Source organism: Priapulus caudatus, unplaced genomic scaffold, assembly GCF_000485595.1.
Source record: "Priapulus caudatus unplaced genomic scaffold, Priapulus_caudatus-5.0.1 Scaffold1697, whole genome shotgun sequence".
Classification (NCBI taxonomy): domain Eukaryota; kingdom Metazoa; phylum Priapulida; class Priapulimorpha; order Priapulimorphida; family Priapulidae; genus Priapulus; species Priapulus caudatus.
In genome coordinates this window covers 42979-58184 of record NW_014578758.1, presented here as the reverse complement: position 1 = coordinate 58184, position 15206 = coordinate 42979, and the positions used below count along the sequence as shown (strand labels likewise).

General features: G+C 46.8%; 1 protein-coding gene and 1 long non-coding RNA gene across 2 annotated transcripts in view; both read left to right on the top strand.

Moving 5' to 3' along the window:
• The first annotated feature begins 1570 nt into the window (after window positions 1–1570).
• LOC106817360 lies at window positions 1571–3219 on the top strand. The gene is made up of 3 exons (XR_001395042.1): window positions 1571–1655; window positions 2093–2245; window positions 2407–3219. It is a non-coding gene; the product is annotated as an uncharacterized LOC106817360 (long non-coding RNA).
• Window positions 3220–7988: 4769 nt separating this feature from the next.
• Window positions 7989–15206, top strand: part of LOC106817359 (phosphoacetylglucosamine mutase-like) — a 21854-nt gene continuing 14636 nt past the window's right edge. The window contains exons 1-7 of the mRNA XM_014822019.1: window positions 7989–8092; window positions 10897–10967; window positions 11617–11746; window positions 12782–12877; window positions 13285–13358; window positions 13667–13794; window positions 14040–14192. Coding sequence (XP_014677505.1) covers window positions 7989–8092; window positions 10897–10967; window positions 11617–11746; window positions 12782–12877; window positions 13285–13358; window positions 13667–13794; window positions 14040–14192 — 756 coding nt within the window. The remainder of the gene's footprint in view (window positions 8093–10896; window positions 10968–11616; window positions 11747–12781; window positions 12878–13284; window positions 13359–13666; window positions 13795–14039; window positions 14193–15206) is intronic.

Genomic DNA, 15206 nt, shown 5'->3' with positions numbered 1-15206 from the left:
GGAAGGGGAGAAGGGAGAAGCTGGTGGAGGAGGGGGAGAAGCTGATGGAGAAGGAAGAAGGGGAGAAGAAGGGGGAGAAGAAGGGGAGAAGCTGGTAGAGAATGAGGAAGGGGAAAAGGGAGAAGCTGGTAGAGAAATGAGAAGCTGGTGGAGGAGGAAGGGGAGAAGGGAGAAGGTGGTGGAGGGGGGAGAAGCTAGTGGAAAAGAGGAGGGAGAGAAGCTGGTGGAGAAGGAGGAAGGGAAGAAGGGAGAAGCTGGTGGAGAAGAAAGGGGAGNCTTCTCCACCACCTTCTCCCCTCCTTTTCTCCCCTACCTCTTCTCAAACAGCTTCTCCCCCTCCTTCACCACCTTTTCTCTCCTTTCTTCCCCCTTCCTCCTTGTCTCCACAGCTTTTCCCCCTTTCCTCACTAGCTTCTCCCTCTTCCTCCACCAGCGTTCTCCCTTCCTCCACCAGTTTCTTCCTTTCTTCCCTATCTCATTCTCCACCAGCTATCATCCCCGCCTCCTCTCCACCAAGCCTCTCCCTTCTCCCCCTCCTCCACCAAGTCTCCCTTCCCTCCTCCCTCCCCCCTCCTTCTCCCCCTCCTTTCCACCGAGCTCTCTCCCTCCTCCTTCTCCACAGCTTCTCCCCTACCTACCTTCTCCCACCACCTTCTCCTTTCTCTCCCCTTTCCTCCTTCTCCACAGCTCTCCTTCTCCCCTCCTCCTCTACCAGTCCATTCTCCCCCTCCTTCTCCCCTCCTGCCTTCTCCACCATCTTCTCCCCCTCTCCTTCTCCACCACCTTCTGGCCCTTCGCCTCCTCCACCAAGCTTCTCCCTCTCCACCAGCTTCTCTCTTCTCCCTCCCTACCTTTCTGCTACCAGTTTCTCCCCTCCTCCGTCTCCAGCCTAGCTTCTCCCCCTCTCACACCAGCTTCTCCTTCTCCACTACTAGATACTTTACTCTACAACTTCGTCGACCATCCCCCTTCCCCTCCCCTCCACTCCCTTCACTGCCCTTCTTCGCTTACCCTGTTACAGAACTATCAGCAGTATCTTCAACCGCGATGCTGTCGATTTAACGACTACGTTGCTAATTCATTTAAGGAACAATCCCTATTGGTCGATTTAACGACACGTTTGTAATTCATGTAAGAAATGATCCTATTGGTCGTTAACGACATGTGCTATATTCATTTAAAGACGCGTCGGTCGATTACAACACGTCGGTTAATCTTCTTTCGACACGCTTGCAATTCGAATTACAACACGTCATTAATTCTTTCGACATGTGGCAATTCGAATTACAACACGTAGTTAATTTTTTCGACGTGTTGCTATTCGAATTACAACGTGTCGAAAGAATTAACGACGTGTGCACGTTTAACCATTTTTTTATAATCGATTATTTATTCTCATAATCGAGCGCTTAGTCGGTTGCTGCATACGTCTGACTTTCGATTATAATTGATTATCGGGACATCACTAATTATGACGTTGTACATACATGCTTCAGGATGACTACGTCAGTGGGAGGGTGGCCTGGGATGCGACACAGCTGGAGAGCAGTAAGAGCAGCCTCATATTCGAGATTATTGAGCAGGAGAAGACAGTGACTAAGACATCCACCCTAGTTGCTGTCCCACTATCGAGACGTCGGCACTGACTATAACAAGTAACAGCATCTATCCAGGGGCTCCACTTAATATTTTAAGTATTTTAGGATGTTTTCATTGAGTATGTGATCAAAATGCAAGGACTTTTTGCACAAACTCTGTCTTATTGTGTTCACATGTTATTGTTGAACCATTCAGATTGCAATAAATACACAATTATTGTCGATTTCACTGTTTAGAATCATTTGTACAAAATTAGTTTGCTGTGATCCATTTTTTTGACAAGATACTATGTGCTGTGTGCATCGTTTAATCTACTTAGTAAACTGGCAGAGCAATTTTCTTCTAGCAATACAATCTGCCCACAGTCCTAGTCCCACAGGCTGAAGCCACATACGCCCATGCTTCCTATGCCAGCAGTGGCTTGTTGTTTTAATTAGCACATGGCTGACGAATGTTTAACTGTATTTCAATTTACGTTGTCCTCATCCTTCAGGACTTTCCTCGAGAAGGTGTCGCGTGTTACAGTGGAGGACCTGGCTCGAGTGGGTTTAGAGCACATCGCACCGCTGTTTGACACTACACGATCCAAGTGTGTTATTTGCGTTAATCCAACACGTGTCCCAGAAGTGCAAAAAGCTTTCAAGAGGTAACAGTGATTAAAATTCATTGCAGCAGCACAATATTTTAGAGGCCTGTGTGATGTGGTTATAGAAGCTGCTCCAGGCAGTGGTATGTCGATAACCTGACCATGAGTATTTAATGTAATAAGTGGTGTGTGTTTACTCTTTTAAACGTTTGCTATTACAGGTTTAACCGGGACCTAACCATTCTAAAGACCATCGAGGAAGGCTTTCTCTGTGAGATGTAACGCTCCTACTACGTGATTCAAAGCTCTCTCTAGGAGATGGAATGCTTCCTATGTGTCGTGTCATGCCTCATTGTCTGTAGCTTCTTCATCATTTTAATGCCTTTCTCTCTAGTGTGGTGCAATGTTTAATCTGTCAAATAGCAATCTGCAATATACAAGACTCTCAATGAGATGTGAGTCTTCATCTGAATTGACTGAGGTTCAGTAGTAATCTAGAAATTTGGTGGCCATGTACAGTTCAGCTGCATTAGTGAATAATTAAGATAGCACCTTGAAATACATTAGTATACTTCCGTAATAAGTTAGTCATAAGCTGAGTATGGACATCTAGGGGACAGTATAGTTAAGGACTTGTATTGCAGATGCCTAGTTGTGAACATCTTTTGTTGATACATACTAACTGCTAATGACTAGTCTATCCCGTGTTATATTTATTATTTACAGGTTATTGTAATCTGAAATCGAAATCGAATGTAATAAGCAAGGTTATACAAGTGTAAAATGGTTTTTGATCTATATAAACTACCAGAAATTACTGGAAGAAGCAACACAAGTGGAAATATTTTGAAGTGATGAAAATGGTATGAGACGTGTCAGGCTCTAACATGATGGCATATACCGTTTCTTTATCTGTTATGATACCTGAACCTTTCTTATAATCATTTCTCGTGACAAATCAGCAAAGATGGCAAATGCAGTTTGTTCATGAAACTTCGACAAATATATTGCTACAAATAGATATATGTATTGTAAAATGTGACCAAGGAAAACGTAGAATAAATTATTTCACTATTCTGCATTACCTGAGTATCATATATTTGCCGAGTAACTATTAGCTGTGTATGTATGTATGTATGTATGTATGTATGTATGTATGTATGTATGTATGTATGTATGTATGTATGTATGTATGTATGTATGTATGTATGTATGTATGTATGTATGTAAGCGCATCTGTCCTTTTAAGAAAATTGTTTTGGAATCTTTCCAATTTTCTAGAAATTTAGTTACATTGTATAATGCGCACGAGTCGTTTATAGCCATGTCAACGATTCCATTCTTACTGCATGTGCTATAGTAATACAATGGCTTGCGCTTTACAGTTATGTGAAAGAAGCAATTATGTTTGTCACACGTCAACCTGTTTGTTTACATTTACTTTTCCTATACACAAAGTTATATGCATCGGCTGTTGCAGTGTAACTGTTCTGTACTATATACGAAATAAGAATGTAAAAGTAACAGTACCAAATAATGCCCCTGCCATAGTAAGCAGTAGCATTAACTGTGATTTGGGATGTAGATCGGAAGTTAAGTTGGTTAGTTTTTTTTTATTATGGCTTTACTTAACAATAAGCCAAAGTCAATTCAATACATCAACCCTAAATTATTAAATTATTCGAATCACAACATTTGATGTATCTTATTAAATATATCAAAATATTTACTTGCACAATTGAAGACAGAAAAACACTGCTGCACACACGCGACAATATATGCACAACGCAAGTACGCACATGTGCGATCGTGTATATGTGTGTACATATAATATGATATCAATGATGAACCGTACATACATATATCAACACGATATATATATATATATGTCGTATGTTGACATAGGTATCTCTCTCGCTATATGTGCGTGCGTGCTTGCGATGTGCGTGCGTGTGTGCGTGCGTGCTTGCGATGTGCGTGCTTGCGATGTACGTGCGTACGTGCGTGCGATGTACGTGCGTGCGTGAGTGCGTGCTTGCGATGTGCGTGCTTGCGATGTACGTGCGTGCGTGCGTGCTTGCGATGTGCGTGCTTGCGATGTGCGTGCGTGCGTGCGCGCGTGCGTGCGTGCGTCAGTGCGATGTGCGTGCGTGCGTGCCTGGTTGTGTGTGTGAGCGTGGCGTGCGTGCGTGCGATGTGCGTGCTTGCGATATCCTGCGTGCGTGGTACGTGCGTTGCGGTGTGCGAGTGCGTGCGTGCGTGCGTGGCGTGCTTGCGATGTGCGTGGGCGTGCTTGCGATGTGTGTGCCCGTGTGTGCGTGCTTGCGATGTGCGTAGCGTGCGTGCGTGTGTGTGTGAAAAGTGCGTGCGTGTGGCGTGGCGTGCGTGTGCGTGTCGTGTGTTGCTGTGAGCGTGCGTGGCGTGCTTGCGTGCGATGTGCGTGCGTGCTTGCCATGTGCGTACGTGCTTGCCATGTGCGTGCGTGCGTGCGTGCGTGCTTGCGATTGTGCGTGGTGTGTGCGTGCTTGCAACTGTGCGTGCGTGCGTACGTGCTTGCGATGTGGATGCGTGCGTGCTTGGCGATGTGCCTGCGTGGTGCGATATTGCGTGCGTGCGTTGCGATGTGCACGTTGTATGTGTGTGAATGCGTGCGTGTGCTGCTTGCGCAGTGGCGTGCGTGCGTACTTGCGTGCGTGCGTGCGATGTGCGTGCGTACGTGCGTGCGATGTACGTGGCGTGCGTGCGTGCTTGGCGATGTGCGTGCGTGCGGTGCTTGCGTGTGATGTGCGTGCTTGGCGATGTGCGTGCGTACGTGCGTGCGATGTACGTCCGTGCGTGCGTGCTTGCGATGTGCGTGCGTGCGTGCTTGCGTGTGATGTGCGTGCTTGCGATGTGCGTGCGTGCGTTCATGCGTGCTTGCGATCTGCGTGCGTGCGTGCTTGCGAGTGTGCGTGCGTGCATGCATGCGATGTGCGTGCGCGCGTGCGTGCTTGCATGCGATGTGGCGTGCTTGCGTGGCGTGCTTGCGATGTGTGTTCGTGCGTTCTTGCGTGCGTGGCTTGCGATGTGCTTGCGTGCGTGCGATGTGCGTGGCCGTGCTTGCGATGTGACGTGCGTGCGTGGCTTGCGATGTGGCGTACGTGCGTGCGTGCGTGCTTGGGATGTACGTGCGTGCGTGCGTGCGTGTGTGCGTGTGTGCGTGCGTGCTTGCGATGTGCGTGGCGTGCGTGCTTGCGATGTGCCGTACTGCGTGGCGTGCGTGCTTGGATGTACGTGCGTTGCGTGCGTGCGTGCGTGCGTGTGTGCGTGCGTGCGTGCTTGGCGATGTGCGTGCGTGGGTGCGTGTTGCGAGTGCGTGCGTCGTGGTGCTTGCCTGTGCGATTGTGCGTGCGTGCGTGCGTGCGTGCTTGCGATGTTCGTGCGTGCTTGCGATGTGCCGTGCGTGGTGCGTGCGTGCGCGCGTGTGTGCGTGCGTGTTGCGATGTCGTGCGTGCGTGCATGATTGGATGTAGTGCGTGCGTGGCGTGGGTTGCGATGTGCGTGCGTGCGTGCGTGGCGATGTGCGTGCGTGTGTGTGCGTGCGTGTGTGTGTGCGCGTGCGTGCGTGCGTGCGTGGGCGTGCTGCGGCGTGCGTGCGTGCGTGCTATGCGATGTGCGTGCGTGCGTGTGTGCGTTGTGCGTGCGTGCTTGCTTGCGATGTGCGTGCGTGCGTGCTTGCGATGTGCGTGTGTGTGGTGTGTGTGTGTGTTTGTGGTGTGTGTGTGTGTGTGTGTGTGTGTGTGCGTGAGTGCGTGCTTGCGATGTGCGTGCGTGCGTGCGCATGTGCGTGCGTGCGTGCGATGTGCGTGCGTGCGTGCGATGTGCGTGCGCGTGCGTGCGTGCTTGCGATGTACGTGCGTGCGTGCGTGCTTTGCGATGTGCCGTGCGTGCGATTGCGTGCGTGCGTGCGTGCTTGCGATGTACGATGCGTGGCGTGCGTGCTTGCGAATGTGGCGTGCTTGCGATGTGGCGTGTGTGCTTGCGATGAGCGTGCGTGCGTGCTTGGCGATGTGCGCAATGCTGTGCGTGATCGCAAGCAGCACACACGCACGCACATCGCAAGCACACACGCACACGCAGCCAGCACATCGCAAGGGCACGGCACGCACGCGACGCACGCACATCGCAAGCACGCACGACCACGCACATCGCAAAGCACGCACGCAACGCACGGCACGCACAATCGCAAAGCAACGCACGCGCACTCACGCACATCGCAAGCACGCACGCGACGCACGCACGACACATCGCAAGCACGGCAGCGACAACGTCACGCACATCGCAAGCACCCACGGCACGCACGCACGCACATCGCAAGCACGCCGCGACGCACCACATCGCAAGCACGCAACAGGCACGCACATCGCAAGCACGCCACGCGACGCAAGCACGCACGCAAGCACGCACGCACGCACATCGCAAGCCACGCACGCATTGCAAGCACGCAAGCACGCACGCACGCAGCCATCGCAAGCACGTACGCATGCACCGCACGCCACGCCATCGCAGCACGCTGCGCACTCACGCACGCACGCACATCGCACGCAGCACACACGAACACACACACACACGTACACGCGTGCGTGCGTGCGCGTGCGTGCTTGCGATGTGCGTGCGTGCGTGCGTGCGTGCGTGCGTGCGTGTTGGCGATGTGCGTTGCGTGCGTGCGTGCTTGCGATGTGCGTGCGTGGCGTGCGATACTGCGTGGCGTGCGTGCGTGCGTGAGTGCGATGTGCGTGCGTGCGTGCGTGCGTGGCGTGCGTGTGTGTGTGTGTGCGTGTGTGCGTGCGTGCGTGCTTGCGATGTGCGTGCGTGGCGTGCTTGCGTGTGCGTGCGTGCGTTCGTGGCGTGCCGTGCGTGCGTGCGTGCATGGCGCTACGTGTTCGCGATGTGCGTGTGTGCGTGCTTGCGTGCTGGCGATGTGCGTGGCGTGCGTGCTTGCGATGTGCGTGCGTGCGTGCGTCGGCTGCTTGCGATGTGCGTGCGTGTGTTGCGTGCGTGGCGTGCGTGCGAATGTGCGTCGCTGCGTGCGTGCGTGCTATGCGATGTGCGTGTGTCGCGATATGCTTGCGTGCGTGCCATGTGCGTGCGTGCCTGCGATATGTGCAATGCGTGCGTCACTCGTGCGTGCGTGCGATATGTGCGTGCGGCTGCATTGTGCGTGGCGTGCGATGTGCGTATGTATGCCATTTTTAACCTCATAACCTTAAAAAGATTTGTCTTCAAAGTTCAGTGGCAGTGGACTATATCGAAGGAGCTCGACAAATTTGGTTTATCAAAGTAGACAGATAAAACATGCACTGCCGGTTACAGTAGCAAAGCTTCTATTTTTCCAGTAATGACAGAAACGCAAGAAGGTATAGGCTTCCAGTTATTTTTTATTTATATTTACATTAAAAAAAATTTGTTCTGTCAAAGTATGAGAATTTATTCGATTCGCAAGATATGCGCATATAAGTTTTAGTCCCGGAGTTTAATGTGTAAAAACACCGCGGTATTTTATCATAACTCAGTAGAGGCGCTAGCATCGCTCGCTGGGCAAAGACGATTGGCATATGATTGGCACTGTGACGATTCAGTCGATTGGTCCGATCAGCGCAGTAGCGTCCTCTAGACTGTACCGCGTCCCACCTCTCGGCCCATTCGAGTAATCGAGGTGGGAGGCGAGTACCAGTCTATAGCGTTTCTATATATTTTTTACTTTTGATTGCAAGGTTGACAGCGGAGACTTACGTACGCCACGTACGTATCTGGCCTGGTACACATGGAGGAAATAAGCAGCGTGTCTGTGATTTTGCGCCGCAATATATTTTCTAGGCGCACAGAGAAAACATTCAATTTTACGGAATCAGCAGGATTCCGAGGAAAGTGAGTATAGACAGTCTATAGAGTAGGCCTATAAGTATAGAGTATACTATAGACTAGATACAATAATGTAACCCAAACCCAAGAGGATAGGGGGTGCTAGGGGGATAGGGCCTATCCTCTTGGGTTTGGGTTACATTATTGTATCTAACTATAGACTAGTAATAGTATAGAATAGAGCAGGGGCGTAAATCCCGGGGGAATGCATCCCCCCCCCCGCTCTTGAAGGAGGGGGAATGGCCTGTACAAATATCCCCCCCTGAGATTCAAAACACAAAAAAGAAAAAAAAGAATAGCCAAAAAGGTTGGTTGCAAACATAAGCAAAAACAGCGTCGAAATTGTGAGAAAATTGCAAATTCTTTAACTGTGTTTTAAATACATGTATTATTACTATAGACTATAGTATTAGTAACCTAACTGTGTACGCTCTCTGAAAAGTCATGAAAGGTGTTTTGAATCATAACTTGTAGGATTGAGTCTAGGGTTGAGATAGTGTCATCAGACATGAGAATATGGCCCACACTATGCCTCAGATTGCAGGAAAATGGCTTAAATATTTCAAAATTTTCTGGGGGGGGATACCCCCAGACCCCCCTAGCACTCCCATGCCTACGGCACGCGCGCCTGCCTGCGGCATCCAATGTTAATTTCGCCCCCGGCTATCGCCGATCATCCCCCCACTCCTCGGTACGGATTTACGCCCCTGACTAGAGGGTTCCGCGAATTTTCAAATTACCCACAATGCAATGCCACCAGCCATGACGGTTCCAGAAACCAGTTCAGGCATGGTACAAGTACATTGACTGAGCAACGCACCTCTGCTCATTTTATTCGCCTAGCAAATCCATCACAACGCCGCTCTCCTGCTGAGATTGAGAACTATGTAGCGTAACACATCGGCTTTGCTCTCACAACCATGCTCTCTATCCTTGACCCGTGTTGTCAACTGCAGCAATCGGTATCAGAGAGAGCCACACAGCTTTTTTAGGCTGCCTAGCATGATCACAACACAAGGTAAAGTGACGAGAGACGCAGGCGGACCACAGACGCTTGGAGCATTTTCAATAAAAAAGCAATGCTTGCAAAGCAAAACAAGAAATGTATTTACTACCAATGTCTTAATGTTTCTCTACTCTCTTTCGCCTAGTATTGCCGATAATTACCTGTAAATGCCGGTCAAATGCTCCTCTGTAACACACAGGTACACCGCACGCACGGCGCACGTCGCTACAGTACACATTTACACTTATATACATATATCGCCGGCATCCAGTAGGCAGCTGTTTGAGTGGGGGTGGTGATTTCTTTTGCACATGCATGCAGCATAGCTAGTCTACATAAAATGGCACCAAGGCAACATGTGAACAGAATTCACCAAGCCCAGCTTTTCAATTACAGTGTGCTGACATGATGCCTGTCCCATATTCTCTCATTGTGACCCATGCACGGATAGAGAGATGGTATAATCAGAGACTGGGAGTGCATAACATGTACGTGCTCAGATAACGTAGATATCCAGACTCTCACTGTTCACATGATAGATGCAGACTGATACACCACTAACCCAACCGCAGAACAGTCGATCGTAGGCATCCAGGCTTTTGTGGTTCTGAAAGTCCTTGAGAGTATAAAATGGTCTCGGCTAGAATGTTAGGTAGTCAATTCACGAGATCCTAATAAGTACGTGATGGGTACAAGTTGTGGTCTTCGCTCCATTCTCGTACGGGTGTCGATTCCCAATGCACGCAATTTTCTCGAGATAGCATGCTTTGGCTACGTTGTCTAGTGAATCAAAGTACTTGTCCATACTATGTACACTTCAGACAGTTGGCAAATGTGCATACACCAGATGTTATAAAACGCTGCGTTTGATAGCTATATATGCAGTAAAATCGGAAAAATTTCTGAACACTCGTGATGTAAACAAACTCAAGTCCATGAACATATGTGTAGCGTGCAATCTCGCGATGCTAATAAACCTGCATGCAAAGCCCTGCACAACCGGACCTGTGTAATCTCATTGAACTCTGGCGGAGCGCCCCAACCCACGCTGATAAACCTGCCTGCAACACCCTGTAAATCCGGGTTTGCACAATCATATCGAACTCTAGCACCCCAACACGTGCTGGTAAACCTGTGTGCAAAACTGGGATCCACTTACTGCTAATATAGATTACTATAATAACACTATCGTATGTACAATCTATCGATGTAAAATCGCTAGATTGCTCATATCGGTAACACATGTTCGCAATTCTGACTACCAGTATGGCCGGCGGCACGGGATTGTAGGTAATATTGCTATTTTTAGTGCAAGTCGCGGAACCCTCTATAGATATTTATTATATTTACGCCAAGAAACGGCCCTGTACTCTGGTCGACAAACTTTGGCCCTAATTTAGAAGACATGTCCCACAATACTTCATGTCTATTGTCTACAATACAATACACAATGGGTCATGTCTTCTAACCTAGCTACTAGCCCTGCACTTGCCAAGTGACTTAATTGGGTCGTTTCAATAATAAAATGATAGCAAAAAACAATATGTATTTACTACAAAACCTTACCTCCTTTTCCTATTATTAGTATTAAATAACCTCGTAAATATAGTCTTCACAGTCCAAGGGACTATATCGAAGACCGAAAACACAAGTTAAAAATAGATGACGACTTTGGATCAAGGATAGTTTGGCACCCCCACAATATGTTTTTGCATATTAGAGCCTATATGATATGTCTCATTTGGATGGACTATTACTAGGTTCATTCAGTTCATCTTTAATTTGTGTCTGTGGTATTTTTCAGGGCTGTAGATCTTGACTGGATTGTCTTCAGGGTTGGACTTTTATCAGTCCTATACTCAAAGTATAAGAAAGGTAACTGTATAGTTGTAAACAGGAATGATGATATAAATTCAAACTTGTGTTGTAACCGGAATAATCTTTAATAACTCATACAGTGTAGACACATCGCACAAAGAGACAAAGAACGCGCAAACGCACATACGTGCGTGTGCCTCCTTCCGCGACCAGAACCAGAATCCCCTACTCTTACATCTCTCTTCTATATATTCCCCCCAAAACTCATACAAACATCTTGCACGCACATGTAACCGTTCTCACAGACCGCGTCCTACCCCCATTTCACAACCTAACCTAAAACCCGCTTATCCAACTCCCTGTAACATCAATGCAGCCGCCCAATATGCGCGACGCTGCGTCTATACAGACTAAATGGTCACCAAACAACCCTAGTCTAGCCTCGCTGACTAATTCATGTAACACGTGCAAAACACATGTTACATAATATGGTCACTGAAATACGTCACCTAAAGATCAAACGACACTGCAGCGGCAACGATCAATTATAATGTTCGGCATCAAAGTCACATCGACTGGCCACTGACATTAGGTCAAAGTTCGTCTCCTTTCTTGCTGCACAATGGCGGACATTTCAAGTTTGTAAACTTAAGACTCAGGCCATTGGCATTGCAATAACACGTGTGACCGTTATTGTTGGATGCAGCTACAGTTGGTGTAATGATCACTGCATCACATAACCCGGAACCAGACAATGGTGTCAAGGTTGTAGGACCCATGGGTGAAATGATGGAAGGTTCCTGGGAGCTGAGTGCCACAGAGCTCATCAATTCAAGGTATGCGAATTGTTTGTATCGTGTACTGTGAGTGTACGTTTCTTCATGGTTGAAGTATGCAGTGTGCTTGCAGTAATGTGTTACATCGAGTCAAGCTGAGCATGACCTGAGATGAAGGTCTAATGTGAATTTCGGCATTGAGTATTTTTTTTCTTATAGAAAACCATCAATGATTTCTAGCTGTAGACCAGTTACTCTACAATACATGTGCAAACAAACGCTTGATACAGAAATTGATCTAAAAAATTTTAAACTATTTTCAAAATGGTCCTTTATGTTTATTGGCACTTTAGATTGAGGAACAGTTGCTGATTATTTTGCTGCTGAAAAATATTTATGCAATCAATGTTATACGTGACACTGGATAAAAATGTATAGCATTTGACAATATAGGACATCAGTAATTTACTGGTTAATTATGCACATCAGAATTCAATGCTCAGATTTGAAAAGTCAGAACTATGTACTGGATGTGGTGGCTTTAAATGTGTAATATGATAGCAGGCTTCTCCCTACGTTGCGCAAACCGGGCGCGCCCGCCCCGTTTGGGAAAACTCCCCCCCCCCCCCGTTTCAATCGTTGCGCCACGTTTAAATTATTTCCGCCCCGATTAAAAAAAAAAATTTTTAATGGGAATGGCTACATGAGGAACAGGCTGAGTGAGTCAGCTTTGGAGGCGCTGCTGCTACTGGCAATTGAGGGGCCACCTCGGCAAGAATTCCCATTCGACCCACTGGCAGCAAGAACAAGTCCGCACCTGCAGCTACAGCACACACGCATCTATTGACTATATATAACAACGTTATATATAGTTGTTATAGTAGTTATATATAACTATATATAATGTTGTTATATATATAATATAGTCAATAGATGCATGTGTGTTGTAGCTGCAGGTGCGGACTTGTTCTTGCTGCCAGTGATTCGACCAGGCACCCGGACCCCCCTAGTTTCCCCTCCCCCTCCCCCTGTTTCAATTTCATCCTGGGGAGAACCCTGGATAGAGAATGTCACACACATCTTTTGCACATCTAGGGATGAGGACCTAGAGTTAACATTGCAGCAGACTATCAATAACTTTTGCATTGATGCAACCTGGCCAGCTAGTGTTTATTTTGCCAGAGACACAAGGTGAGTATTTACTGGAAAACATACATTCCTGCCATCTCATTAAATGATAAATCATTTAGAGTACATACGTTTGAAGCACAGCATTATTTTGTTCCACGTTGAACCAATGGGTGGCAGCACTGTGGTATTCCAGTTATATTTCTATAGAATATTTACTACAATAATTATTTCCAATTACAGTTGGTGATTATGCCAGTAAATGCATAATATGCAATAATCAAATACTGCACATGTTTGATAGTGATTATATGTAAATCTAGCTCAATTTGAAGATTTGCTTTTGTAATTAGAAACTAAAAGGGATTATAGGAATGCAAAGTTCATCTTCTACAACCATGTAAGTTTACAGTTTTTAAACATTGAACACAACCATAATGTTTTTAAGTGCCTTGATTTCGTTTCACTAGACCGAGCAGCCCAATGTTAGCAGAGGCACTTTGCAAAGCATTGGAGATGTTTCATTGCACAGTTAAGGATTATGGCAAGTATAATTGATGCCTTATAGTTGTTGAGTATTATCCCCATCAGAGGGCAGCATCTCAGTGACTCCTGTTTGCAAATATGTTTAAGTTTTAGAATCTGTTTTTTAACACATTTCTTATTGCCTCAAGTTTGGAATATGAATTGTAAACCTTATTGAAGGATTTCCTAATTCTATGAATGTGATATTGCTCGCATAATTATATAATATATGTTGTAATGAGGATCTACAACTATAATTGTTATAAAAACGTTCTTCCAAAGTTTTTTTAATTATTATTATAAAGTTTACGATAAGTTTCTTTGTAGGCATTCTGTCAACACCCCAGTTACACTACATGGTGCGCTGCGACAACACCCATGGCAGTTATGGTGTTCCCACAGAGGCTGGTTACTATGAAAAGCTTAGTAAAGCTTTCCTGGCCATCATGCAACCAGTGAGTCACTGTATTCATGTTTGTACGCATGAATACAGTACGCAGTACTGTGCCTTCCTGCTCTTCTACACTAGTTTGTTGTGCAAAATTCGAGATAGTACCCATATGTCTTGCCTTAAATGTGTACCAGGCTGTATACTCTAGTCTAATAACATCGGTGACACTATGGGGACGAATTACCTAAGCTTACCAACTTAAGCAATACTACTCATTAATTATTATCATCTTACCTTAATACACATAAGGAATCGAATAAAGGCCAATATATTGCCAGCGTGATGATAGATGGAGCCAATGGTGTTGGTGCTTTAAAGGCAGCAGATATTTCCAAGTATCTAAAGCATTCACTCAGCATGTCAATATTCAATGATGGATCACATGGAAAGCTGAATTATAAGGTAATCTATAAATAATTACACATAATAGTACATGATAACTAATGCATTATTTTGCAACTGGACCTAGCATTTTTAGTTCATCTGACATAGTCAGATGCAGCTTGTAGAATCGCATGAGCGTGCATCTGTACGTACGTCCGTCCGTCTGTGCGTCAACAGTTGGGCACAAATCTTAACCGCTTGATGTACTGTCACGATATTCGGGACGTTGGGGGGGGATCGTCAAAACGAGTTGGGATGTCGAAGCTGGAGGTCAAAGGTCAAGAGGTGTAAAAGAAGGGGGAACATTCCCTCCTTAACTTAAGGTATAGGGAGGAAATGCAGAATTGCGGCACAAATCTAAATGGCTCGACCTAGGCTCGTGATAGTCGGTGTATAGCATCATGGTAGGAAAAGCCATCACTGTGCCAAAATTGGAGGTTACAGGTGAAAGGTCAATGGGGCACAGGGCAGATTTTAGACATTTTCTGAGGACATGGTCTGACGGAGCGATTCAAAAAAAATTTCGTTTCAGCGGTGACCTACCATTTTTATTGAAAGGACCATGAAATGTACTTTCCGCTGACATGCGAAGAGTAAGTGTCGGATAACCTTTTGACCCTCAAGAGGAGGGTTAAACATAGATTTGTTGACTGTTAACAAAGGACTGAACTGCTTTTGCTATTAGAGCACCCTTCCCCCTCCCCCCACCCTCCCCCACCACTACGCTCGCGCTCGACGCATATCCTTGATAACATGTTAATCTAGTGAAGTCATTAAAGTTACACAGCTGTATCTTTACTACTGTACTACTAGCAGGGGAAAAAATACACGGGGGCGGCGGGCGATTTCGCCCCCGAAATGCCAAAAAGAGCCCCCGAAAACATGATATCGGGGGCGACCCCAAAAGCAAAAGTCGCCCTGGAAATCGATTGTCCAGGTCGGTCCCGCGCCTTGCCGATCTCGCTCGCGGCAGCCGGTTCCACGGCGCGGTAGAATTCCTGGTACGGTGTGGCTGTCAAGTGTTTATCATTA